The sequence below is a fragment of the Euleptes europaea genome, chromosome 14, assembly GCF_029931775.1.
Source record: "Euleptes europaea isolate rEulEur1 chromosome 14, rEulEur1.hap1, whole genome shotgun sequence".
Taxonomy (NCBI): Eukaryota; Metazoa; Chordata; class Lepidosauria; order Squamata; family Sphaerodactylidae; genus Euleptes; species Euleptes europaea.
Genome location: NC_079325.1, coordinates 27,847,922 through 27,875,484, shown reverse-complemented (window position 1 = coordinate 27,875,484; position 27,563 = coordinate 27,847,922). Strand labels below are relative to the sequence as shown.

The 27,563-nt window shown below is 44.8% G+C and overlaps 1 protein-coding gene across 1 annotated transcript in view; it reads right to left on the bottom strand.

Moving 5' to 3' along the window:
- TACC1 (transforming acidic coiled-coil containing protein 1) overlaps positions 1–27,563 on the bottom strand; it is a 59,228-nt gene that overhangs the window by 5,258 nt on the left and 26,407 nt on the right. The window contains exons 4-10 of the mRNA XM_056860253.1: positions 23,593–23,628; positions 16,326–16,386; positions 15,453–15,666; positions 7,495–7,553; positions 4,741–4,881; positions 3,524–3,600; positions 180–223 (exon numbers count right to left, since the gene is read on the bottom strand). Coding sequence (XP_056716231.1) covers positions 180–223; positions 3,524–3,600; positions 4,741–4,881; positions 7,495–7,553; positions 15,453–15,666; positions 16,326–16,386; positions 23,593–23,628 — 632 coding nt within the window. The remainder of the gene's footprint in view (positions 1–179; positions 224–3,523; positions 3,601–4,740; positions 4,882–7,494; positions 7,554–15,452; positions 15,667–16,325; positions 16,387–23,592; positions 23,629–27,563) is intronic.

Here is a 27,563-nt window from a genome sequence, read left to right as displayed (position 1 = left end):
CAGGTGCCCATTGCTCTATGCTCTCTGCAGTTTGTGGTTGGGATTACCAGATTTATTTGGGGGGGGGGAAGAGAAGAAATGAAGAAGCTGATATGCACTGAAGTTTGCTGACCTTCCAACCACATCGGTTCTCAAACAGCTGTACTCAAGCAAGCATCCAGCACTTGACAACTGCTTACCTATCATCTGGGCGATGGTCTTCTCGTATTCAGCCACTATCTTCCTACAGAAAATGGGGGATACTTTAGAATGTTTACTTTTTACTATACCTAACAGAAATCTCTGATGCATCTCACTTCGTTCCTTTTCCAGCAACTTCATTTCAACCCACTTCCTAGACAGACGCCTGTTGCGCTCAGACCAGAGCTCCTGAACTTCCTCCTCTGCAAAGATCTTAAGTTGCTTCAGGATGGTTACATGCATATCTATGGTCTTTACAAGGCCTATTTAACTGTCTGGCTTCCAGACAAGGAAGCTGGTATATGTAGTTGCATCATTGTTCATTATTTCTCAGTTATTGTAATAATAAAGAAGAAGAAGAAGAAGAGTAGTTGGGTTTTTATATGCCGACTTTCTCTACCACTTAAGGAAGAATCAAACCGGCTTACAATCACCTTCCCCTCCCCACAACAGACACCCTGTAAGGTAGGTGGGGCTGAGAAAGCTCTAAGAGAACTGTGACTAGCCCAAGGTCACCCAACTAGCTTAATACGTAGGAGCTGGGAAACTAACCAAGTTCACCAGATTAGCGTCCGCCGCTCATGTGGAGGAGTGGGGAATCAAACCCGGTTCTCCAGATTAGAGTCCACCACTCCTAACCACAGCTCTTAACCACTACACCACACTGGCGATGGTGCACGTAGGGATTCTCCCAACAATCCCATCAAGCAGAGAATATGACTGGGCCCAAGATCACCTAGTAAGCTAGCATGTGAGCCAGGATCTGAACCTGTTGCAAGTCCAACACTTTTCTCCATGAGACCACAGACGGGTACACCACAGCCAAACCTGTGTCCCCTCTGTTGCACCACACTGAACTCCACCCAAGATCCTTTAGCTGGAGATATGCCAGGCTTCAAACATGGAACCTTCTGCATGCAAAGTATGTGCAATGTGAATGTGCTATGTCCTATGGGCCTTCCCCTAAAGGTCTTTCCTGTCACCTGCTATCAGAGACCCAGGGATCCAGCCTGGGAATTTCAGTGGGCAAGGCAAGTTCTCTGCCTGTGACCCACAGCACTTCTAAAGCTGGGGAGGTAAACTTCTCTCCCAGCCCACCAGGTTAATCCCATTAGATATTCTAAAAAAACAAAAGGAGGCATCACCCTGAGCAACTGGTATCAAGGATGACAACGGGGAACCTGTAAATCAGGGGTGGGGAACCTCCGGCCCGCGGGCCGTATGCATGCATGTGAGACTCTCCCGCAGAAGCCGCCACCATTGCCGCCGCTGGAGCGTGCGCAGATGGCCGGGCGAGTGGGGAACAGAAGCCAAGCGCCTGCACTCGGCATGGTGGCCGCTTCTCTGGTGCTCTCTGGGCCTGTGCGAGCGGAGGGGCGTGGCTGGCGGGTAGGCGCGAAGGAGGCTCTGCCCCACCCCGCTCGCGTCTCATAAGACTGAAGCTGTGTCCCACCGCCACATCCCCCCTCACAAGTGGGTAGGAAGGAGCTCCCCCTTGGGACAGGCCGGCCGGTGGGCGATCCCCCCCTGGGCGGGGGGCTTAGGGGCCTGGGCAAGCCAGGCAGGCAGGCAGACAGAGAGGGGAGCTGGGCTGGGCTCTCTCCCTCCTTCCCTCCGTGCCAGACGGGCCTCCTCTGAAAGGGGCGGGTGGAGGTGGCAGCAAGGCCCAGCCAGGCGGGGGATCCTCCTCCTGCTGCTCACTCCAGGCACGTGGGAGGTGGCGGGGCCCGGCCCGGCCCACAGGCGAAGGGTGCGGCGGTCAGGCTGGTGGCTGGCGAGCCGCTGGGCAGAACGCCGAGTCTCCGCAGGAAGGGAAGGGTCTCCCAGCGCCCCATGCGCTGCGGGCTGTTCTGCGTGCGCACGCCTCCACTTCTCTGCTGAGGGGGGAGGAGGGGGGCGTGTGTGTGTTTGGAAAAAGCGGGAAGGCTTTTCTGTCTCTGGACATTCATGCACGGGAGGTTTTACCTTGGATTTGCCGCTCTGTAGATGCACATTTTCCCCATCCAAATTCTCAAAACTCATCAATAAGCCCCCATGCAGAGTTTTGAGAATCCGGATGGGGAAAATGTGCATCTGATGAGCGGCAAATCCAAGGCAAAACCTCCCGTGCATGAATGGCCAGAGAAAGAAAAGGCTTTCCGCTTTTTCCAAACACACACACGGCCCCCCGCCTCCTCCCCACTCAGCAGAGAAGTGGGGGCGTGTGCGCAGAACAGCCCGCAGCACACGGGGCACCAGGAGACCCTTCCCTTCCCGCAAAGGCTCGGCGTCCTGCCCCGCTGACAGCTGCCCCCTCCCAGCCTCTTTCTGTCTCCCTCCGTCCTTTTCTTTCCCTACTTTTCTTTCTTTTTCTCCCTCACTCCATTTCTTTCTCTCTCCCTCCCTTCCTTCTTTCCCTCCCTCCGGCGGCTTCTCCGGCACCCTCAGGTGGAGGGATGTGCAGTCCTATTCCACCTTTAAACTGCCCACAAGCCACCCTCCAAACACCTTTCCATTTGTCTTGATATGTAGAGAGAAAACAGTAAGGAACTAGGGTTGCCAATCTCCAGGTACTAGCCGGAGATCTCCTGCTATTACAAGTGAACTCCAGCCAATAGAGATCAGTTCCCCTGGAGAAAATGGCCACTTTGGCAATTGGACTCTATGGCACTGAAGTCCCTCCCCAAACCCCGCCCTCCTCAGGCGCCACCTAAAAAACCTCCCACTCATGGCGAAAAGGAACTTGGCAACCCTAGCCTCTCCCCTGCCCCACCCCGCGGGGAGATCTATGTCCAGTATGGCCCCTGGATGATGTTATAAATATGCAAATGGCCCTTGACAGGAAAAAGGTTCCCCACCCCTGCTGTAAATGAACACAAAAACTGGAGAAAAAAACTTTACAGGGGCCAAATGAAAGGTCTAGGAGAGCTAGGAGATTTTAATTTATTATTTAATTATACGTTGCCTTTCTCCCCAATGGGAATCCAAACAGCTTACATCATTCCCCTCTCCTCCATTTTACCCTCACAAACAACCCTGCGAGGTAGGTTAGGCTGGCCCAAGCCTCTATGGCAGGGTAGGCATTTGAACCTGGGTCTCTCAGATCCTAGTCCAACCACTGTACCACAGTGGCTCTGCTGTGATCCTTAATGCAAGAGCAGAATGTAATAAAAACTTTTAAGTCAACAAGGGTGAGAGCTCAACGGCAGCATCCCAGCAACATTCAATTCTGCTTTCTACAACCAACGCTAGGGGTTATGCACAAACCGTATCAAAATTCCCAAAACCTGTTCATACTGGTACATGTTTGGAAAAGTTGTTCAAGGCATTTTGGGGTTGGGTTTTTTTGTTGATATTTTGTTACCTCATTTCCAAAACCTCTTGCCGGCTTCCTTCATACTTTCGCTTCCATTCATTTGCTTCAATCTCTTTAGAGATGATCTAGAAAGAATGGAAACAAAGCGACAGATGTTAGCTCTCCCCATCACAGCCCTTCCCTCCCCATACCTCTGGGGAAAAAGAAAAGAAAAGCCATGTGTACATCCACTTGGAGTAGGTGTACCATTCCTTTCTTTGCCTTTCTAAGTCTGAGCAAGCTTACTACAGCATCTACCACCTTTGGATTGGGCAGGTTTCTGCTGCCCCATCTTCGTCCTAGCGTGGGATTAAGTATAGCTCGTGAACTTTGGGGTTTAGAGTACTTTGCGTGTGTACTGACTTCAATTAATGTGACTGTATTTCTATATTATCTACTTTACTGTATTTGGAGTGTATGATTTATAATATAATTAATTATTGTTGCCATCGGGCTGTTTGTTTTATATACTATTGATGGTTTCAGCATAGGGGCTGCTACCATTTGCTGTTCTTCTTGGTGGCTACTTTCCCTTGGCTCCTCCTTTCTTAGTAAAAATAACAGCTGAGAGCCAAACTAGAGAAAATGCTGGGAGATCCCTGAAGGGAACTCATAACTATTTTTTAAATTGATAAACAGCAGCCGGGGGGTGAGGGGTGGATTTGGATGGGGGCTACTGTGCAGAGGAGAGGGGGGGTCAACCCTTTCTTCCTACACAGTTTTCCTGATTTCAAGCATCTGCCAAGAGTTCCAGTTTGCACCACCGACAGAAACACAGGAAACCTATAAACTGCCTGTTTAACAGGAAAAATATCAGCTCTAGGGGAGCATTTGAGAAAAAACAGTATTTTTTTTGGGGGGGGGGGAAGAGTTTAACCTGCCCCCTTTAAAAATTCTACAGTCTTTGCTGAAACAGTTTCTGTAGATACTCTGCTGTAATATGCATTTCACTGTGCCTCCAGAGGGTGGTTCCCTCAAATCAACCTCCCCTCTGCCCTGTGGCCTCCTTCAGAGTTGTGACTTATCCTAAGCGGCCCTCCCCTTCCAAACCTATAGCAATCCTCACTCCAAGGCAGGGTTCTGCTGTAAACCACTCCCTGCCCCACCCGTCTTTCCTCATCATTTTCTACTCCATATCCTTTCCCATTTTAAATAAAACACACACCTCTTCGCTCCAAAGGTGCATACCCACAGTTAGCACACAGTCGGGTCAGCCTGTTTCTCACCTCCTCTCTGATCAGAGTCAGGACTGCCATCTTATCCGATTCATTGAGGCAAATGGCGTCCAGGGGGCTTTCAGCACCCCCCCTCATGCCAGGCGCTGTAACTCCAGAGGACTTCTCAGCAGAACACAGCTCAGAATTGTCCTATGGGAAGAATGACTGATCAGGAATACAGCCATCCACCTTGAACTTGTAGGGTTGCCAACCTCCAGGTTGTGGCTGGAGATCTCCCGCTATTACATTGGATCTCCAGGTGACAGAGATCAGTTTACCTGGAGAAAATGGCAGCTTTGGAAGGTGGACTCTATGGCATTATATCCCATTGAAGTCCCTCCCCAAACCCTGCCCTCCTCAGGCTTCACCCACAAAATTTCCAGGTATTTCCCAACCCAGAGCTAGCAACCCTATGAACTTGCTAGTTCTCAGCGGCATTCACTCCAAAAGTAGTTCTTAGCTGCATTCACTCCAAAGCCCTAAAACAACAGCATCAAAGAGTTTTGGTAATAATGGTTTTCTAAACTTGTCTCCAGAGAAACTTAAATTGACTAGACAAGAGGTATTTATCAGCTAGGTTTTGTTGGGATTTCGTTGGTTTGTTTTATAGATCTGGAATATCACAGTAAGTGTGGGAAAGACCAAAAAAATACACAAAGCAAAGGGGTTCAAAACAAATTGATATACATCTCCAACTCCCAACACACACTCCAAGTTACAAAACTAACAATGAAAGGTTCTGTTTAGAGTTTTGAGCCTTTGATCAGATGCAACATGAACATTTTGCGACTTTTTAACCATAACGTCAGACACACAAGAAAGCAAAGCCATAGGCCTGTGTGCTACACATTCAAAGACACAGCTTATGGTGGGATGGAAAAAAAGCTAGGTCAGATGCCCCCAATTCTTTATATAAAACATTTCTGTTTTTCAGTGTATGCTACCAAGGAGGTTTACAATGAGCTAAAAATACAATTTATATGTGTGCATGTGTTTGTGTGTGTATGAACACCATCACTAATAAGCCCAAATGGCAATGCATTACTTGCAGAATAGAAAAACACCTTCACACACACAAAAAATACTACATCAATGGAGCTTTTTATGGACAGTTTGTTGGCTCACAATTTATTTAAAGCAAAAAAAAAATGCTATTTTTAATTGTATAATTGTATAGAGTAAAGGTAAAGGTCCCCTGTGCAAGCACCGGGTCATTCCTGACCCATGGGGTGACATCACATCCTGACGTTTCCAAGGCAGACTTTGTTTACGGGGTGGTTTGCCAGTGCCTTCCCCAGTCATCTTTCCCTTTACCCCCAGTAAGCTGGGTACTCAACCTTGAGCAGGCTACCTGAAACCGACTTCCGTCGGGATCGAACTCAGGTCGTGAGCAGAGCTTTTGACTGCAGTACTGCAGCTTAACACTCTGCGCCACGGGGCTCCTTATAATTGTATGGGGATTGTTAAAAAGTACAAGCCAGCCCCAGTTGGTCTCAGAAAAAATAAAAGGATTCGATTCTATTCAGCAGTCACACACTCTGCCACGCTGCAGCACAGCAGAGGCCTTCTCTACGCAGCTGCCAGCAGAGGGCACCGGCCTGAGCCTCCGATTTACAATGCAAGGCAGGAAACCACCGACCAGACCCAGAGTCAGTCAGGCTTTTTCCACAAATCTTTTTTTTTTTTAAAAAACATGTTCATATTCTGCCCTTCTTTCAAGCACCTCAAGGCATCATACACGGGGTTCTCTCATTTTATCCTCACCCACTCCTGCATGGCAGGTTGTGCTGCATGGCAAACAAAGGGGCAGTGTTAAAAAAAAATGACTACTTCACACCAACCAGCCTGAAGGCTCCGCTTTTATGGGAGAGGGCAGGACTGTTTAGCCAGTTTTCCTCTGTGTGGGGAGTGATCTGGAGGTGGGAATTATGGTTATCAGATGGAAGGTCAGTCTTCTACTCAGAAAGGTTAGGCGAGTGGCACTCTGCTTTAGGGAATGAGAGTGCAAATAATTTTTTGGGTAGCCCTTGCCTCTTCTAGTACAGCCTTACAGAGTTCATGAATTCTGAGACTCTCCGGGAGAACAGAAAACAGCCTCAAATGAACACAATTCAGCCTGCTCAGAGTTTCAGTTTTCATTGTTTACACATGTAGCTGCCTTATACTGAATCAGACCCTTGGTCCATTAAAGTCAGTACTGGTCTACTCAGACCGGCAGCGGCTCTCCAGAGTCTCAGGCAGGGGCATTTCACATCACCTACTTGCCTAGTCCCTTTAACTGGAGATGCCAGGGGTTGAACCTGGGACCTTCTGCATGCCAAGCAGATGCTCTACCACTGAGCAGCAGCAAGTTTCTTTCCCTGATGACTGCAAAGATATTCTTGAAAAGGCAATGCCTTTTGAGATGCTATTCTGATGACAACAGCATCTCCTTGACCCGCTCTACAACTAGCGGAGGCGGACTAAATTATGCAAAGTAAGAAAAATCATGCCATCCACAATAATAATTTTTAAAATGGAGATTCTTGGGAAAAATCATATTCTGTGACTATGCAGCACTCAATGACTGTTTGGTACTCCTGCAGAATCGCAATGTAGATATAAATGCATATAAATGCAACAAACGTGGGGTGAAAGAAGCCTTAACTCTGCAGAGCTGAAGGATTTGATCCACTGAGAATGGGGCGGGGAAGCTTTCAACAGCCCATAGAGATGGAGCTGCTTTGTATTTCCCATGGAGGACAGACTGGCCCTCACACTTACCAATATATTGCTGGGACCACTGTTCTCTGTCAGATTACAGGATGGCTCCTTACTAAAACCTGAAGTGAAAGAACACAAGTGGGTTACACACTCTGAGAGCACCTTAGCAAAGAATTCACTGGAACAAGGGAAGCATCAGTCTGCTCGCAATCCCAGGTCTCTGCTATTCTCCACACACTTGGGGTCAAACAATATGATATGCTTTTTTAACTGGTTGGGTTCAGGTGCACGTGCAGCTCCAAAGTTATGTAAATAACTGCTTCCCCCCCCCCTGCAGTTTCTGCTCTGGAAAATGGCACCAGAGTGAGGGAGCCTCTCCTTCCCCCATGCTGTGGTCCTGAGTCAGATCGGCTCCCTGCAGACTTTAACAACAACCTTCTCTGAAGCAGCTCTGTGGCTGTGGACCTGACTCGTTAAAAAATGTATTGTGCAGTTTAAACCCGGAGCGGTGTAGTTTGTCAGAGATTGTGTTTGGGCTGAAAGGGTTTCTACTCCCCTGCACTTTGCTGCAACCTTGACACTGGTTCACAAATGCACATATACATTACTTCATTCACAAACATCCTGCAACTGACAACTGATTGTTGATTCATACAAAGTATGGCATTTGTAGAAGCACTGGATGATATGAAAAAGTGTGCATGGAATTATGAATGGTTTGAAGTTCTTTTTTTCAAACTGTCCTAATGTACCACCCATTAACTTCACAGGGTATAGCTACATTCTAATACCAGTATAACAAAAGAAAAACTCTATTTTCTTGAAGCCATGCATAAAACCTCTATCATGTTCCCACTTAACCATCTTTTTCTAAAGTGACAAGCCTCCAAAGAGTAACCTCTCCTCCCAGGGAAGGTGCTCTCTACTTCCTTAATCATTATGGTTGCCTTCTATGGCATGTTCCTTTTAAGATGGAGCCACCAGAACTGCACAGTAAGCTAACAGCACAGTCCTAAGTAGAGTTACACCCTTCTAAGCTTAACATCTAAAAATATGAAGCACAAATATGGCAACAGGGCTTTGGGAATGCACATATTATACCAGGGACCTGAACTGGTTATGCGGCAACTCCATTTTTCTCTGGCATTCTGTGAAGCTTCCCTTGGCCTGGGCAGATACAAAATCAGAAGAGGCTCTACCATTGGACAAAGTGAAGTAGTCACCTCAGGAAAGAACCAGTGTGGTGTAGTGAAACAGATAACTGGACTCAGAAGATTTGTGTTCAAATTCCACTTACCCACAACACTCTGGGTAACCTTCAATCTAACCTAAGTAACCAGGTTGTTGTGATACCCCCTCCACACACAGGATACTGCTCTAAATGCCTTCAGAAAAGGGAGGGGGGACATTTCCTTAGGCTAGCCCCATTTACTCTGGTGCTGCTCCCATTCAGCTCATTGAGGCTCAAATAGAAAAAGTTTCCTGGTGAATTGTGACCTGTGCCAGGGTGGGGAGGAGACAACACTTGGATTTTCTGTCTCAGACACCAAAATGTCTTGCACCAGATTCCCTACATGCAGAAAATAAGCATCTCCCAAATAAAGGTCCTTCTATATTTTTGTTGCCCTATTCTCCCCCTTCCCCTTCCTTTTACTGCTTTTTAGGAGAAACAGCTGTTGTCGCACCCCACCTTCTGAGGCGGCAACTCAATGGAATGGGACATAACGCCCTCCTGGTATTTGCATGAGGTGGTCAAGAGCAGCTGTTTCTTCCCTCAGAATGGCAAGAATGCAAGTATCTGACCAGCCAGGCCCACACGCCAATTGCAAATTTCACACGTCCCCTTCTATTCTTATCCGCTGGGCAAATAAATACCATCTCCAGCTGTAAATGAGAGACAGAGAACATGCCTTTGCAGTGTCTCTTTATCCAGCCACGGGGGTTCCTGAATCCTGCATTGTCTGCTAAAGCAGTGATTTGCAAACTGTTAGGCAACCATTTCTGCAGAGGGAATATCCATGGTGCGGAGGATTTGTATGAACTGAACTGAACAGATGCTTGGTTCAGTTCACATGGATACTAGACTGATCTGTTTAGCCTCGCACACACTACATGATCTGACAGGACTACCTGGAACACACCATATGCATTGTTGGGGGGAAGAAATGGTGGTGGACCAGCTGTCTTTAAAGAAACCTTGCCGGCCATCTTGTTGCTAAGGTAAAGTTCTGACATGCTCCAGGGTTCTCTGGAACATGGTTTGAAAGCCACAGTGCTACAGAGGCAAAACAAATGGATATTCAAAATGGATTTTGTCAAATAGAGCACAAGCAGCAGTAAGGGAACGCACTCCTTCACATTTACAGGGAAAAAGTAAACCTCCCTGCATGTGGAAAGTTAGCTGTGGCAACTGATGTTCTTGTGCCAACAGCAGGGATATCAAATGGAGTCAGTCCTTCGCCCTTCACTCCACTGTGGTAATGAACGTTCCTCAAGCCATCAGCTGGAACGGCCCCATGGAGGTAATCCTTGACACCCCCAGCAAATGACAAGTTGGCTATAAGAACATGGAAAGGGAGCAACAAGGAAAACAGAAAAACATCTAGTCTTTTCTGGGTCACAGAATACTTCAGCTGTATGCAGATGATACAATAAACCATGAATTATAAACCATGGCTTGATCAAACTTCAGTTAGTGGTGAAAACTGAATGCAGATGGTCCAGCAAACCAAGGTTTGCACAGATCACAGTTTGTATTAATTCTGATTTGTTGTGAGATCTGAATTCACAAACCACCCTTTGCTGAGTACACTGCCCCAAGAGCTAACTTCCCATAAAGACAGCAATATAGGAAAAATGACCTCTCAAGCTGGTAGGGGGAAGAGAAGAAAGAAGCAGGCAAGCTAGGGGTTATGCACAAACTGAGATTTGTTGCTTATCTCTGATAAGCTAGCCAGTTTATTGCACAACACAGTTTAAACTAACCATGGTCTAGCTTGTAATCTATGTAGCCTTTTCTGAAGGTGTTTGACAGACAGAAGAAAGAGGAGGTTCTAACCATGTCAGAAGAAACCAAATTCCCATGTCTTTGACCCAGAACTCTATAATGTAATAGAGGGGTGTGGTCTCCTCTGCAACTACAGCCATGCTACTTCAAGTGGAGGCATCAGCCTTAGAGGCCAATTGCATGTTTTACCACAAGTTGTGCAGGGGTTCTGATACAGTACACGAAACCCTCCAGCGGGCAAATAATGCCTCACAGGTCCATTTTAGATCATGAAAAGCGGGGAGAGGGGGCTGAAGCCATTCCTTCCTCTTGCACCACAATCCTAATCCGAATCAGGCCCCAGCACACTGGGGAACTTAGTTCCCAGCAGTTGCTGTCTGACTTTGAGAGGATCTGCATCGTGTTGGGGTTTGTGGAAAAATGTATTTTGGCCCTTAAGCCTAATGAAAACTACTGTTGGACGCTGACTAACTTTGAGCAACACCCTTTGAGATCCATGGTGAGGCTCTGATCTAGAAGCCCATCATCAACAATGCTGGCATCTATCGGAGGATGGACTTCACATTACTTGTGATGCCACCTTTGTGAGTTCCTTCCAGCAAGAAATCTGTCTTGTATAGGTCCCTAGCAGTTTTAGGAGAAAAGTGTTCATGCTTGATCTTTCAAAAGACTTTGAGAGGAGCCGTTGGGAGCTAGGTTCGTAGACAGAGAAGAAAGAGATGAGCAAATGGACTGTACCCACTTCATACTGCAGGGTGAGGATCACATTTGGACTGCTCTATGATAAAAATTTCCTGAAAATGGAAAACCTGTTCTACAGAGAGACAATTCTGTTGTTGTAACAAAAGCGGCAATGGAACATTTACACAAAGAGTTCCCTGTGCTTCCCTTGTTTCAGCTATCTGTGGCTGCCACTCTACCTCTGAAATGAGGCTTTGCGTTTTCTTAAAAGTAGAAAATAGCTGGATTACTGTAGCGCTATAACAATCTATGCAATGATGTACCAGTTCCCAGCTTCCATTCTAAAAGTAAGTTTTCTAGCACTTTCCACTGTGGAGATATAAAGGAAAATGTACAACTGTCACAGATGGAGGGAGAGAATGGACTTTCAAAGAAATTATGTCTGTCAGTAATTGATGGTACTCTAGAGGCTTGGTGAGGTAAAGTTGAAAATAACAGATTTTATTAATAACAGCAACATAGGGTGAGGATTTAAACAGGCAAACTTGGTTTCAGAACGGTAAAAGGTTGGTCATAAACAAATAAACAGTAGGCACTTCACGTTAAATATATGTACACAAGAGAGGTTTGGCTGTTTCAGATGGTAAAAATTCACTTCAAAATGCTAGATAGTTGTTTCACTGTCTGAGAGGCTTGCTTAAGTTTGACAGTTTCTAGTTTTAGATTTCACTTAAGATTACTTGAAACTTCAGTTACTTCAGTTTCTGGAGTAAGGAACTACTGGAATCACTTCACCAGTTTAATCCTAAACTGGACTGGGTTCACTCTGTACTCTAGAGAGTAATTCTCCTCAACCCTTTAGGGATCACTCAACACACCTGAGTTGACTTCCCTCCCCCTGGTTTTGAGAACTCTCTTTCTTTCAGCGCTATCTCCCAATTTCAATACCAAGACAAACTTCTAAACACTAAGGCCATTTATTCATGGAAGGTTTTGCATTGGATTTGTCACTCTATAGATGCACATTTTCCCCATCTGAATTCTCAAAACTCTGCATGGCGTCTTATTGTTGAGTTTTGAGAATATGGATGGGGGGAAAGTGCATCTAAAGAGTGGCAAATCCAATGCAAAACCTTCCATGAATAAATGGCCTAAGAGATACTGCCTCTATAAACCAGTTGCTGATCCTATGTTGACCTAACAACTTAAATCGTGTGCCTTTGATTTTTATGTAGTTTCATTACCCAACCTTTGATTTTTACTCCTGAGGACAAATGTTCCTCAGACAGCCCACAACTCTCACTAGCTCCATCTGTGCTGAACTCCAGTGCTGATCGCCCTCATCACTGAGTCCTGCATGCTACAATTTCACTAGCCACTCCCAGAATTCCTTAGCTGTCACTTAATTGCCTCTAAGGCAAGAACAGCCTCCTGGATTTTTGGCATTCTTCACAGCAACCTTCAACTTTCTCCTTATAACTGTAACAAAAGAGGCTACAGACTAACTTTTTAACAAAACAGAAGTTGGGAATTAGTACATTGTTGCAATAGATCATTACAACATTATAAAGCTATAGCAATCTACTTATTTTTTTTAAACTTCCCAGAAAGCCCTCAAAGGGGAGGAGAAATGGTGGCCACAAGAACGGAGGTAAGGAAAATGGCATCTCAGCAACTAAATCTAATCATAAAATGTTGCAGACTTTATTTCTAAACCACGCTAGGAACCAATATGGCTGAAAAGCAGGGTATAAATACATTAAATAAATAAAGGTCCTGTTTGCCTTCGAAATGCTAAACCCACTTCATTACATTTCTGTAAACCCAAGCTAACCAACATGATTTAGTTAACTGCCTGCATTATTGTCAGTTGCGGAGACAAATAAGCCTGTAGGATTCCACCCCACTTCCAGGCATTTTACAGCTCTCTCGTATGCTTCAAAATAAAGGATTTTAAAGCAGAAGAAAGTAATGGCCACATACATTCAGCCTGGCAGCTCTAGATGCCGGCACCTGGAGATCACTGACACTGATTAATTGTTGCCTGGGCTTTAATTAGGTTTAAATGCACTGGCTGCAAATTATACTGGGAAAAAGGAGCACAAAACACAGCCAGGAATGGTCCCAGCACAGACAGACTTTAAAGTACCAAGAAAATGCCTTCAAGGGTTTCACCATTAAGAGCTCACTATAAAAGCTAACTTTTACTGCCTGCATAATCTAACTCCTTAAAGCATTAATAAAGCTGCACGTCTGAAATCCTAACAATTTGAACAGTTCTAGTCTATTCGGTGAAGATGTTTGCTGTAATGTCAAAATCGGTGATGGGGTGAGCTCAGGAAAGGGTGAAGATACTGGATTTTAGAATCCCCTCCAAGTGCAAACCACCCCCCATCCATTTCAGGTCAGACTATCCAGCCCAATTAGGGTTGCCAATTTAAGGGGCGAGGAATAGAGCACCAGTTTTGCACCAATGTACTAATGTCACTTCTGGTGAAAACTGGAATTGACAGCATGGGTAGGTGTATCAACCTCTAGATCTCCTGGAATTACAACTGATCTCTAGACTACATAAATTGCTTATTATTTATTTAAAACATTTATTTAAAACATTTATTCCACTTATCCTGGAGAAAATGGCAGCTTTGGAAGGTGGACTGCATGGCATTATACCCTACTGAGGGGGTGTTAAAATTCTATGGTGAAACCACAGAGGTTTGTAAATCCTAGAGCTTCCCATTCCCTCGGCGGAAGTGACATCATCACACCAGTGCAACACCTGCACACGCACCAATATCACCCCATTTCCTCTCGCCAGCACTTCAGGTGCCAGTAGTCAAAATAGCGTGTGGGTGGGAGGTCTCCTGGTATAGCAGGAGACCTGGCAACTCTAGGTCCAGTCTAAAACAGATCCAGAATTGCCCCACCCATACTGCTACATTTACCAAAAGCCTTCTGCACCGCTGAGACCTTTCGGGGACTAAGTGCAATGGCAGCGAGGCTCCTTGATGACCAATGCAGCACAGACCGAAGCCTTGAATGCCACAGTATCCAGGGGTGGGCTTGCATGGCTGGTGGGAACTTGGGATGTAAAATTTCCATAGCTCTCAGCATCCCCAACACTACAGAGTACTCTTACAATGTCCAAAAATGGTGAATATCATAAGAACTGCATTTGCAATGATCCTGAGCATCCCTTGACTTTGAAAAGAATGTCCACCACAGCATGCAGAGCCTGAGGCCCTGCACAGTACCTCCAGAAGCCCTCTGTGCTTTCTCCCCATATCTTGGTGAGTCTAAAAACATGTGGATATGGGGGAGTGAGAGTGGTAAGGAGGGCTTCCAGGAACACTGACGCCTTTAAGCCTTGTTTAGCAGTAAGAACACAACAGGACCTAAAGACTCGATGTGTTCCGGACCCAATCTGTTAGATATTCAGCAGGCATCCTACAAATTAATCTGTTTACTCCAGATCATTTGGGTCAGGGCAGGTCTACCTACCACTAATCAAAGCCTACTTTCCCCCCCCCAAAAAAAAAAAGAACCGAGGATGGTTATGTACTGAATTAGTAGATCAAGTCCAGTAAATCTTTAGTAGATTATTAAGTGAAGGCCAAATTTAATAAATGGAACACAAGCTTCTGGGCACACTCATTTAATTTGTTTTGGATCTGCAGCATTCCTATAAAAAGGATGCGAAAAAGTAAATATTAACAATAGCTAGCTGTTCCAGCAATGCATAGGAACGTAACAGCAGGAACCTAAGAATGAGATAGGTAAGATAGGTAGGTACAGTAGAATAGCTAGGTAGGTAAGGCAGGCAAAGCAGGCAGAAAAAAATAAGGAGGACCCTACTGGTTTTGACCGCCAAAGGTCCACGTAGGTCTACATCCTGATTCCAACAGAGGCCAAGCAGATGTTTCTGGGAAACTCACAAGAAGTGCATGCAGTCAACAGCCCTCTCCCTGTTGCTCATCTTCCAGAAATTAACATTCTTTCTGCCTCAGAACCTGGAGGTCCCATTTATCTGCCATGACTACTAACCACTGACAGAGAGCTGGAGGTTAAGTAAGTGGATCCCAGGATATGGTTGTAAGAGACATGATACAGCAACCTTGCTGAAGCTAAGGAGGGTTGGTCCTGGACAGTACCTGGACGGGAGGTCACCTGGCAATCCTACATTATCCATATATGTAGTGTTTTTTAATAGGCAAGTGATTAATTGATTAAACTGATAAACCATATGATAGCCCTCCCAGAACCACATGCTCTATGATCTATAGCATTAGACAAGCGAGAGGTATAATGAAGAGAAGAATGGTACTCATACCTTCTCCTGAGGATGAAAACGTATGATTTATGGCAGACACAGGAACATTGGAACACTCAAAGTACTCCAGGTCTTCCTCGGGCTCACCTTTCACCTCTGACTCAGCTGGCTTCTGACCAGAGGACGTAGAAGCCAGTTTCTCTTCATCTGTGGCACGTCCATCCAGCCTAGTAAGGTCTGGGATATGGGATAGGAGCGCTCCATCTTCTTCATCCTGTGCAGTTAAGGAGACAGTTTAAACAGGGCTGAGTCCATCAGTCCAGATCTGGGGAAGGCCTTTATTTTTTTTTTGCAATTTTCAACGGGAACCATAAAGAGCTCATAATAAAAGCTAGCCAGAGTGATGATCAGACTAGGATCTGGGAGATCCAGTTTTGAATCCCCACTCTGCCATGAAAGCTCACTGGGCGACCTTGGGCCAGTCATTCTCAGTCCTACTTCACAAGATTGTTGTTAACAAGAATAAAATGGAGGTGAAGAGAGGGATGTGGAAAGTTGCTTTGGTGAGAAAGGTGGGGTAGAAACATGTAAATAAATATACAAATCACTTTACTACTTGCACATCAAGCTCCTTAAGGATGAACAAAACTGTACTTTCTACAGAAGTCCTAGCAAGCAATGCCAAGGCTGGAGATGGAATGAACTTTGGAAAAGTGAAAAAGTGCGAGCAGAACAATAATCTTAGAACTCTGTTCCCCACCAATGCATTTTGGATCAGATTCCAGACTGTCTGGCCCAATCCAAAATGGATCCAGATAAAGGGATATAGCTAGGAATTCCCATCTTTAGGAATGTGCAATTAATTGGCAGCCATTGCATTCCCCCAATCTAAGCTTGCTTCCACAAGGATAACAGTGTAAGGAGTGGCCCTACCTTAGTGCAAACATCTAGAACCAGAGACTGCGTTTCATATTTCTTCACCTTGCAGCCGCTCCTGCAACGAGAAAAGGAATACAGGTCAGCATTAGGCTTTCTGTTTCTTGGGAGGAAAAGGATGGGAGAGACAGATGAGGTTGCCATTTGGGCAGCGAAAAGAAAAGCAGGCCGCAAACTTGAACGGACTCTGCTGAAAATGCAGGTTTCAATGACTAGCAAGGAAAGGCAGCCTCAGATATGTTCCTTCTGGAGGGAGGGATGGAGGGAGAGAAGACCAGCAACAACTGCAGAGTTCAAGCGAAGTTATTCCTCTTTAAAATATCCACATTTCCAGATGTTTCACACATAATGCAGGGCAACTTCAGGTCTGCTACTGTCAGCTAATCCTTGCTTCCAAAGGAGTATACCTTTATGATAACCCATTTGTAAACACCTGTTTGCTTTATTCATACGTTACATTTTTAAGGGGTCTGAGATTGGGCAGGTGGCAGCCTGGGAAAGGGCCTTCTCGGTTGCGGAACAAAAACTCTGGATCTCCCTCCCCAGGGAGACTTGCTTGTCCTCTTCTGTTGCCATCTTCCACCAGTGGGTAAAGGCTTTTTTTTGTTTGTTTCAGCTGTCATTCCCAGTGATCCCTCCTTCCTGCCCAATGTTTTAATTGTTGTTTTTATGTTGTTGTACATGCGTTTTAGTTTGGTTTTCATTGTTTGAATGATGTGTTTTTGTTTGGTTTTAAAGACATGTTTTTGTTTGGTTTTAAAGACATGTTTTTGTTATGCATGTTAATCTGTTAGCCACTTTGATGGCTCTGATGAGGGCAGAAAGGAGGGGTACAAATTTTGTAGAACAAATAAATTCTGAGGTCACAATCAACTACAGTTAGTACAAACTATAAATCCTAATGTGAAACCTCGGTTTGGTTCCAATGGGGGGACACACACACCCCTGTTTGTTGCACAGGATGGACAAAAGGAAGTGCATCTTTACCCAATGAGCAATTAAATTTTGGAATTCACTGCTGGGGCTACAGTGATGACCATGAGCGCAGATGGCTTTAAAAAGGGGTTAAAGGGATTCATGGAGGATAAGTCCATCAGCCATGTTGACTAAGGGGAGCCTCAACAACCAGAGGAGGTAAACCTCTGAATACCAGTGCTAGGATGCAACATTGGGAGAGGATCCTTGGGTGAAACAGGATGCTGGACTAGATGGACCACTGGGTCTCATATTCCTATGCAATTTTCATTCAGACATCACACCTAGCCGGTGGTTTGTTCAAGCTGGTATTTATACACCTAATTGCATGCAGATACCTGGATAGCCCAGGCTAGCCTGATATCGTCACATCTCAGACACTAAGCAGGATTGACCCCGGCAAATATTTGGATGGGAGACCTCCAAGGAATACCATGGGTGTGGCGCAGAGGCAGGCAATGGCAAACCACCTCTAAACGTCTCTTGCCTTGAAACCCCACCAGAGGTCACCATAAGTCAGGTGTGACTTTACAGCAAAAGAAAAAGCGAGAGTAAATAAACCACAGTGGGTTTTAAACAGCAACTGTTCTTCCTAGAAGACTGCCTTGTTCATCCTAGTAGTTTAAACATGGGATGTAAGCACTTTGTGCTCTAGCTGTCCTCCTAGAATATTTAGTTCTACTTCTCCATCCATGCATTCATCCACTTTCAGCCATCTATATAAGAGAAAGTTAACGAATAACAGTCCCAGCTCTCTCCTGCAGGTCAGACATCAAGGAGCCCCCTGGGAAGGACATAATTATACCAGCAGGCATCCTCCATCACCATCCAATTAACCAGCAGGGTGTGGGGGGAAAGAAAGTTGAGCTGCTGGCTTCCTTCTTCCTAGATCCCCCTTTGCTGGCTAATTTTCTGCTTAAACAGAAGCTGTGCTGCCATTCCAATCTCATAATGTGAATGCAGAGCCAACCATTTTGGAATTACATCCCCATTTCCATAGCTGCTAAAATACACTTTGAAATCTACCAGTTGCATAAGACAATTTTGATAAAAAACAGGTCATTCAAAGTAAGTTTCAGATCCGAATGGAGTTTATATCCATACAAACAAACGATACCAATAAAGTAAAAACTTTGGATCACAGCCATCTTATACATGCTTAACTGGAAGTAAATTCCACTGATTTCAATGAGAAACCCCTAAATAAGCATGCATATGATTGCAGCCTCAGATTCTCACCCCTATATACTGTGCCTCCCATGATATTCACCAAACCCTGGCTCAGAAATCGCAATGCCCTCACACCAATGCTTAATGTTTTCAAAAAAGGGGTGTTTGCGTGAAGATATTATAACGCAGACAGTCCAATCATTTTAAAAACAGAAAATATTTTTAAGAAAACCTTGCTTCTCCACAGATTATGGCTGACTGTAAACCCCACTTTAACTGCTTTGCAAATTGCAGGAACACAGAGTTCTTGCAAAGCACAATGGTTTGACCTAGCTGAATCTCTGGCAAAACTTTTCTGGCACTTACAAGTGCTATATTTTAGCTCTTACAAAACACATGCTATTTATTTGATTTCCCTTTAATGGTTAAAACTCTTCAGCTGAGTACACGATATAAACTGAAACAGGGCAGAATAAAAAACTGATTCAGAAGAGAGGAAACCACTCAGAGTTAGCACATGTACACCTGATGTGTCTGCTATCTTGTCTTGAAAGGCCACCCCAAAACTTCAGTTCAAGTTTGCGTTGCTGCGAAGTCATTCTTAAGATAATTCTGCTGTCTGTGCTGCAATTACCCTGCTGATCGATCAACTCAAACAGCAAGCAGAGACTATAGCTGCATACAGTCGTCACAGGAAAGCTGTACGAACATGGCTTGTGCCAAGTTCAAGCGCAAGCCTCCCTCCTGCCCTACCCTCCTGCATAGAACATGCCAAAAGACTCCTGGTTTTAAGCAAACTCCAGGTCCTTGTGATATATGTGTGCAAATGCCAAGCTGAGTCACAATTTGTTCCCTCCCCACAACAATGCAATGTTTGTGCACATCTGTTTAACTGTAACATGTAAAAACAGCTCAAGCATCACATTCCTTAACCATGTTTAAGGGATCAGAAGAGAGCACGGGATTGTACCCTCTCCACCAGCTGGACATTCCACTCATGAAAACCCCACCCACTGTTAACCACAGTTAAGCATTGTTTAAACTCAGGTTAATGCTAGGCAGAATTTTTCTCTTAACCACAGTTTGCATACTGTTTCCAATCCCTGGCTAACACTAAATACAAATTACTGAAAGACCAATTTGAACCATTTGCAAAATATTGTGATCTTTTTTTGTAATTATGATGCAGAAGGTTTTCTGGAAGTTAGGAAAGGGGAACTGATATCCTCCCTAAAAAAGGGTTTAATTCCTTTACAGCATGGATCTGCACGGCTCTACAGCCAAACATAGCTCAGTGGGAAACTAAATATGGCTCCGTACAAATGAAATCTCTAAATTAAGGTCTCTTGTAGAGGTAGGTGGAAGCTAGATTATTCAGTATGAGAAAGGAGTGGCAGGAGAATGTTTTCATGAGATTAAAGAGCTTGGCAGAAAGGAAAATAATAGAGGTGAAGAGTTGCTGTAAGTGCTGAGATAATATTTTCTTCATTACAGCCATACTCTGAATCATGCCTAATAGGTTATACTCATTCAGATTTCAGTAATCCTAGGACATTGCTCATTAGATGTCTCATCATATTGATCATATTGACCTACACAGAGCTCACTGTTTCATTTTATGGGCTGTAATCAGTTTACGCTGTTTAGTACACTTTGAATCTCAGTAAGAAAGGCGGACTATAAATACGGTAAATAAATAAATAAAATCCAAGTGAGAACCATGTGCAGATTTAAACCAGTAAAACAATTGTGCTGGATGCTCCTGTTTATATTTAAGATTTATTGTGAGATCTCACATGTGCCCCTTCCTAATAAAAACTGGCAACAACCATTGTTTGAGCTGTAGAAACTTTACAGATTATAAAAATTACATCAGTAATGTACATTTGTACACTGTATATTTACAGTAATGCAAATGAGCATTCTTATACTGGCCCCTCGTCGTTCTCTTGCTCTGAATTTTAAAGAAGGGTGACTCTTTAATTGGGAAAAGGTTGCTGATCTCAGCTTTAGAAAGAAAAATAGCCACATTTTTTTGAAGGAGAAAGCAAATCTCTCCTATCAGGACCCATCCAGTTTTATGACCCAGCCTTTATCTACTGGTTTGGTAGGCTTTGTGTGGGTGGTACAAAACAGACTTCTTGGTGCCAGAAGAGCTGCAGGACTCCCTCCACCTAAATGGATCCCACCCCCCAATATCCTCCTTCAGCCCTTTTACAAGACAGCTCACGTCCATGTTTTCCCAGCTTTCACTTTTCGCCCTTAACCACCAGCCCTGGATCTATGTTATCAAACACTCTCCCATCCCATTCTCTCCTCCTCCCTCTAAATTTCCCCTCTAAAAAGTGTGCTGTACTGAATCTGATGTGGTGCCCTTTCCTGGAGTGGTTTCCATGGCCACAAAAGAATAATACACTCACACAACCAAACAACACACAACATCTCAGCCCTAAATAAATTCTCTTGACTGATGCAGAAACAAGCCTTTTTTTGCATAGAACAGTTAAGTAATTCACCCACCTCCCCAAATAGCCCTCCAAAGAAACACCTTTATTCTTTTTATTGCAGATAGATGAAGTTAAAGAGAGGAATTTGCACCTGAAAGGGAAAGAGGACAAGATCCCATCACCCTCTCCAAAACCTGTAGGCAGCAGTCTTCAACATTTCCAGATTCAAAATTTCCCCTTCAAGACTATTCTACCATGTTTGCCTCTTCTCCCCACCCCCCAACTTGCCTCTCTCCTTCTCTCCACCTAAGGGTTGAAGTGGAAGATCTGTGCCTGCAAGGGGCATGCTACGTCTTATGTGCCTTGTTTGCACTAGCCCTGCTTCTGCTTTTCCAGATGCAGTCAGTTTCCACTTGCGGAAGCCTTCTAAAGCAAACATCTCCATTCCTAACAACCTGGCTCAAAGCTTGGTTGCCGATTGTTGGGCAAGCCAAAGAAAATGGGCTGATGCACTTCAAAAGAGACCAAGACATGATGCCACCTGCTTGATGGTCTCTACTTGCTTTTCCTTTTTGCTAGGAACAAAGACGGGGAACAAAACACCTGATACCACTGCAAGGGAGGACACAAAGGGAAAGGCACAGCACACAGCACAGCAGATCAAAATCTCCGGGAGCACCAGAGTTAAAGGGTTGCTCATGCATGCCAAGGCAGTGTGCACAACTCATGCTCGGAGATACAACAGCACATAGCATCATCCCTTAGGTTTTGCACCAGTATCATAAATATCTATTCACTTGGTCGCCTATGAAGAGTTAAAATCTCTTCCAGGCAACCAGATAAGGAACCTTTGGGAAAGCTGCTTTCCCCGGCCCCCCATCTTCTGGCAGTCAATGCAGGTATACTAAAAAAAAAAAAAATCTGTAAGTAACTTTGTTACATTTACATGCAAGCCTGTTTTACACACAGATGTACCTCAGCCAGGTAACTAGAGATCTGATAGTGGCACTATGGAACTCACTTTATTCAACTCTGTGCAAAACTAACTCATAACATTTGGATGCTGGTTCTGAGAGACAAGAAATGCATCTTTTCAACCATGCCATAAAGCATACCGTGGATAAGACTGTTCCAAACTTACACAGGTCTCAGGATTCATCTTTTCCCGATGCAGAATTTCGGTGATTCTGGCAAATTATTTGGGTTTCATTTTCTTTTGAGCAGAGAGCTTTAATCACAGGCCCTGGTTAGCCCTTGCGCTAGTTTCTGTCAATTTATCAGCCTGTCGGCATTCTTGTTCTTTGAGGGGTTTTTTTCCGCCAAGATGGCAATTTCTCCAGCACAAAACCAGAAATCTAGAAACATTCCAGCATGTCTCAAGACATTTTGATGTGGGGGGCACAGCTTACCCTGCCACTAATTAACATGGGGACCAATCCAATGGGCAGTTTTCTAGGGCATTTGAAGGACATCCTGGAGGTTGTGTTTCATGTGTTAGATTGGCCTACCTCCCACTCTGCCGTTCTTAACATTACCCAAACTTTTCTGCCCGGGAGAGCAGCCTCACCTTCCCTCAGAGCACAACCGTCTCTGAGAGCCAGACTAGACATGGTGGCATCCTTGTGGTCCCCACAAAGACAGCAAGGCCATTTTAAAGTCATTTAAAAATGCAACATAGTGTGCTTGTGTCATCGTCTCCCCCCCACCCCCCGACCAGCCTTTTCAAGTGCCAAAACAGTCGTGGTGTGTGTGTGTGTGGCTGTTTCGGCATTTGATAAGGCATGGGGGTGAGGGAGGAGACAAGACCATCTCAGCCCGCCACACTATTCTTAGGTGACTGTAAAAGGTGGTGGCGTCCTCGTGCCAGCCACGAGGATGCCATCACATTTCATTTGGCCCCAAGGCCTGGTTCACTCATGCAGGAATTCAGTGGGAATGAAGTGCTGGTTCCAGATCAAACTGCAAATGGTGGATTTCAGCTTTAGATGCTCCTTTGCTTTGAGAAAACAAACATTCCAAAAAGTGATTCTTCGCCTGTAGTTTGAAGTGTTGCAGTCCATTCTGCCACCTCTGAATATTACCACCATATGTGTGTTTGGCCAGATCAGAAAGGTACCTCAGTTCCTAGGATATCCCCATGCATTCATCTACAGAACTCACTCGGTCCTACAGAATACTGAAGGCCAGCACAGAGCAGATACCACCCACGCACCACACACTGCAGGGACCGTGACCTCTGGAGTTCAGACTTATTTACCCTTGAGGAAGCTCCATCCCCTTGCCTCTACAGACAAACTGGTTCACAATCTGAGAATTCCTTACCCAGGAATTAGAGAAAAGCCCTATTTTTTTTTGCCAGGGCCACATGGAATACAGGAGGAAGAGAGGGAAGGGAAAAGACACGGATCACATCGTTTTTCAGTAAGGCTATGAAAATCCACTGCAAATCTGACATGCTGGGAGGGCCACGCAGCCATCTTCCTCTTTCCTCATTCCACTGCAAGCCAAGCTGTCAGATGAAATAGCATCTTTTAAGAGGAGGCTGTGAACAGGAACCAGACAACAAACTAAAAAAAAGAAGAAGTAAAGTCCAAGACTGCATGCAGCAGAGACAGAAGGCCAAGGGGGGAAAAAGCCCAAAAGGGAACGAGGAAGGAAGAAAGAGTACTTACAACAGAAAACAGAGAAATCTCACTTGCTCAGTAGTCCTGATGCACCAATAATGGACAGACAAGAAAGACAGGCAGAGAAATGGAAGGGGGAGAAAATAAAAGCATGTGAAAGACCTGGATATACTGCCTTGCAAGATAAAATGCAAAGTTTTAATTTTATGAGTGGGGAAAGCATGCAAAAGAAGAGATGTACACTTCTAATGCTCACTGTTGCCGGGAGACCAGGAAATTTCTGATTGAGCTTACAGCCTGCACTGTGCCTATATTAGAACTGCACAGGTGGGTGGGACTGTGACTCAGTGGCACACCATCTGCTTTGAATGTAGAGGGTCCCAGGTTCAATACCCACCATCCCTGGTAAACAGGATCAGGTAGTGCGTGATGTGACAGACTTTCACCTGAGACCATAGAGAGCTGTGGGCAATCAGAACAGATGAAACTGACCTTGATAGGCCAACGGTCTGATTTGGTAATAAGGCAGTTTCATATGTACAAAACAGCACAGAAAAGGTATCGTGCGTGGTGTGAAGAATTCAACTCTGTTAATTTCTGTTATTAAGCCAAAGTTTCTAGCCCTTGCGGCTACGAAACTATGTTTGAAAGAATGTGGATGAGGCCTGCTGAAATATCAGAAGCCAGAGAGTTGGCCTAGAAGGATTTCTCAAGGCTGGAGACAACTTTAGCATTCTCCCTCTCAACATTTAGAAAAATTTATATGAGAATGTAAACTCCCCCCCCCCATGCAAAGTAGAATTTAAGAATAATTATGCAAACAAGTATAATTCCTACCAGCTGCAAAATTCAGATGGTTTGGGTATAGAATTTTAATTATTTTAGCACAATATCATGCATTCTTGCTTACCAACTGTAGCAGAAGGTAAACTTTGAGGGACAAAGCTCTCATTTGATCTCCAATTGCCCATCTCTTACAAACTTATTGAGCTGATATTTTTTATTCTGCAGGGAACTGAACTGCTGCCTAACAGCAGTAGTACCTACCCTCTCACTACACATACCAGCTGCTGCAGTGTACTGAATTTGTACCCAAAACTGGTGTTCACTTCTCAACTATGTCCCCAGTTTGGCTGGCACAAAACAGACTGCCTGCATTAGGAATGGAAGCCCTTTCAAATATAAGGAGGTTTCTACATGAAAATTATTTCTACATAGAGAACATCATACGTGTACATTTAAGGCTTCTCATGTATACAGCACACACAGGCAGGAAAGTGCTGGCCAATATCTCAGCAGGTTACACTACAACAGGGGTGGGGAACCTTTTTTCCGCCAAGGGCCATTTGGATATTTATGACATCATTCGCAGGCCATACAAAATTATCAACTTAAAAATTAGTTTCTTGGGCGGTCCTAGCAGCTCCATAGCTAACGACTCTTCTGCAATGGGGGAAAATGTTCCTTTTCTCAGCAAAACAAACTCACATCTGCCTTGAATAGAGGCTATTCCTGTCCGCAGGAGGGGGCGGATAACCAGTCTTAGATCCTTCTGAGCTAGAGATCTGCCAGGACCCACGAAGGGCCAGACCAAATGATTTTGAGGACCTTAAATGGCCCCCGGGCCTGACATCCCCACCCCTGCACTACAATAACACTTTGTGCAGCTGGCACGCATGACAATTTAGGTATGGGCTACAGACAATTTCTTACATGGATGTGTTTCCAATGTAGAATTTTTTTTCATACTGAGGAAGCTCTGACTCTCACAGTTTTGCTAGTATTTGTCGAACTTTGAAAACCTGATACCTTACAGGACAAAATACATGAAATATATGACACAAATCAGGACACGGGTGCCTAATCTGACACCTTGTCATGCATAGAATTGGTATAATTCTCCTCAAATACATTGTGTTGCTCTGCGCAGCTCCTGACGCTGTGATGGGGGGAAGGGGCTTCAGAAGGTTTCCCTCCCATGCTATTGTAGTCAGAGGAAATGGCCATGGGGAGCTGTTGCATAGCCCCCATGGAAGTTTCTGCCGGCAAAAACAGCATGGGAAGGGAGCATGAAGCTCCTCTTCCCCACTCGCAGTGTTTGGAACTATACAGAGCAATGAAGCACTTTCAAGGTGAGTTATACCAATTCTAAATGTGACAGGTTGGGTTGGGCACCCGTGTCCCGACTTGTGTCACACCCATTGTGACACAATTTTGTGCATTTTGGCCCTTAGAGACACAGAGGGGGAGATGTGAGTCCTACCTAAATGAGCTGAGGTCATTGGAATTGCTTGCTCTAAGCACTTCCAAACCCTGCTTTGCAATTCTAACCTCGGCTCTCGCTGGTCTTGCGACTATGCTTGGAGCGCTTAATAATTAAAATTTAATAATTAAAGAGCAAAGGTCTAAAGACGCCTCGGGAGAAACGGCTCCCCTGTACAAGCATCATTTCTGCTTTGCTGGCTTTCCACAAGACTGTATCGGGTCTTCTGCATCCAAGGTCAGTGGATTTCTGCCTCTTTTGCAATCCGGCCGGGACCAGCTCAAGCTATTCTGATGAAAGTTAACTTCTGCCGTTCCTCAGCTGCATCCTGTTGTACAGGAAAGGAAGAACAGTTTCCTCCTTAAGAAGGCAACATCTGAGTTGGGAGAGGAACTACAAGTGCCCCTTCAGGCTTTTACCAATCAAAGCCCCCTTTCCCTGCTCTGTCGGAATGAATAAAAACTGAATTCATATAGTAACTGCAAGATAGGAAGCTTTCAAATGGCACCTTATTATACTGATGAATTATTAATAATAAGAATAATAATCAGTTATATAGCACGTTTCAAATGTTCAACTGTTTCATATACATAACCTCAATAAACTTCACACTAGTCCTGCAAAGCAGGACAGTATTATTATGCATAGTGTTGAGAAAGTGAACAGAATTTTCTTCTCACTTGGGGGTCACCTGATTTCACTGATGCACAATGGGTGCCCAAAAACACGGCCATCAGATGCTTATTTGAAATCAAAACTTGCCCCTCTCCAGTCCTGGAATCCCAAACCCTGCATCTCTTTCAACATCCAGAGCCACTTTGATCCCTTTCCGATCACGCGGGTCTCTAAACAAATGAAACAAAATATAACAAAACTGTTCCTACGCTGTACTACTGTGGACAGAAGAATCAGGCACTCCTCTGCGGGAAAAGGAGACCTTATACAAAGAAAGCTGGCGTATCAAGAAGAAGACAAAGCTAGGGCCCTTTCACTGACTTGCTAGTTTTCTGTGGGCAGAGGGTGTTAGCATCTGGAGCAGCATGCAATCATACAGTCTACCCACGTACAGTCCAGGAAGATAAGAGTCTCTGTATGCACTGCTACTTATTATTACACAATCCCACCTATTTAATCATGCAGGGGAATTTTAGCAGCTTGAGAGTCTCTGGGAATTTTGTAATGGCAACACTTGGTAACTGAAGAGTTCTAAGTGATAGGAACACTCACTTCTGAATGCCTCCCTGCACCCGAGAAACAAAAATGGAGAACGGACACAGCTTGGTGGTACAGCACTTACACGGTAGAGCCTTGCGATCAGTGCTTGGCATCTCTAGTTAAAGAATCCTAAGGCCTGGAAGGCTAGAACAGCCTCAGCCCAGAATCTGGTTTGTTGCTCAGCCTAGTGGAATGGACTAGGTGGGTTTACAATCTGCCTTAGAAAAACCGTTTCCACTGGGAAGGGCTTTAGTATGTATGTAAAAAGTACCCAGCATGTCCATTTAAATTGTCTGGGGATGCAGGTCAGGGAAATGCTCATGCTATGACAGACTCGATTAGTCTGGCTCAGTATAAAGCTGATCCTTACACCTGGGGCTCTACATAGTCTCTGATTCCATCCACGTGCAGAATTCAGCATCCCAAGAATCTCATTTTAACAATGCAAGTTTCTAGCCCTTATAAGTGAGAAGACAGGTTTGGAAGAGGATTTTCCACACCTCAATCAGCTGAGGCCCACTTTTATTTTGCAGAACTAAAG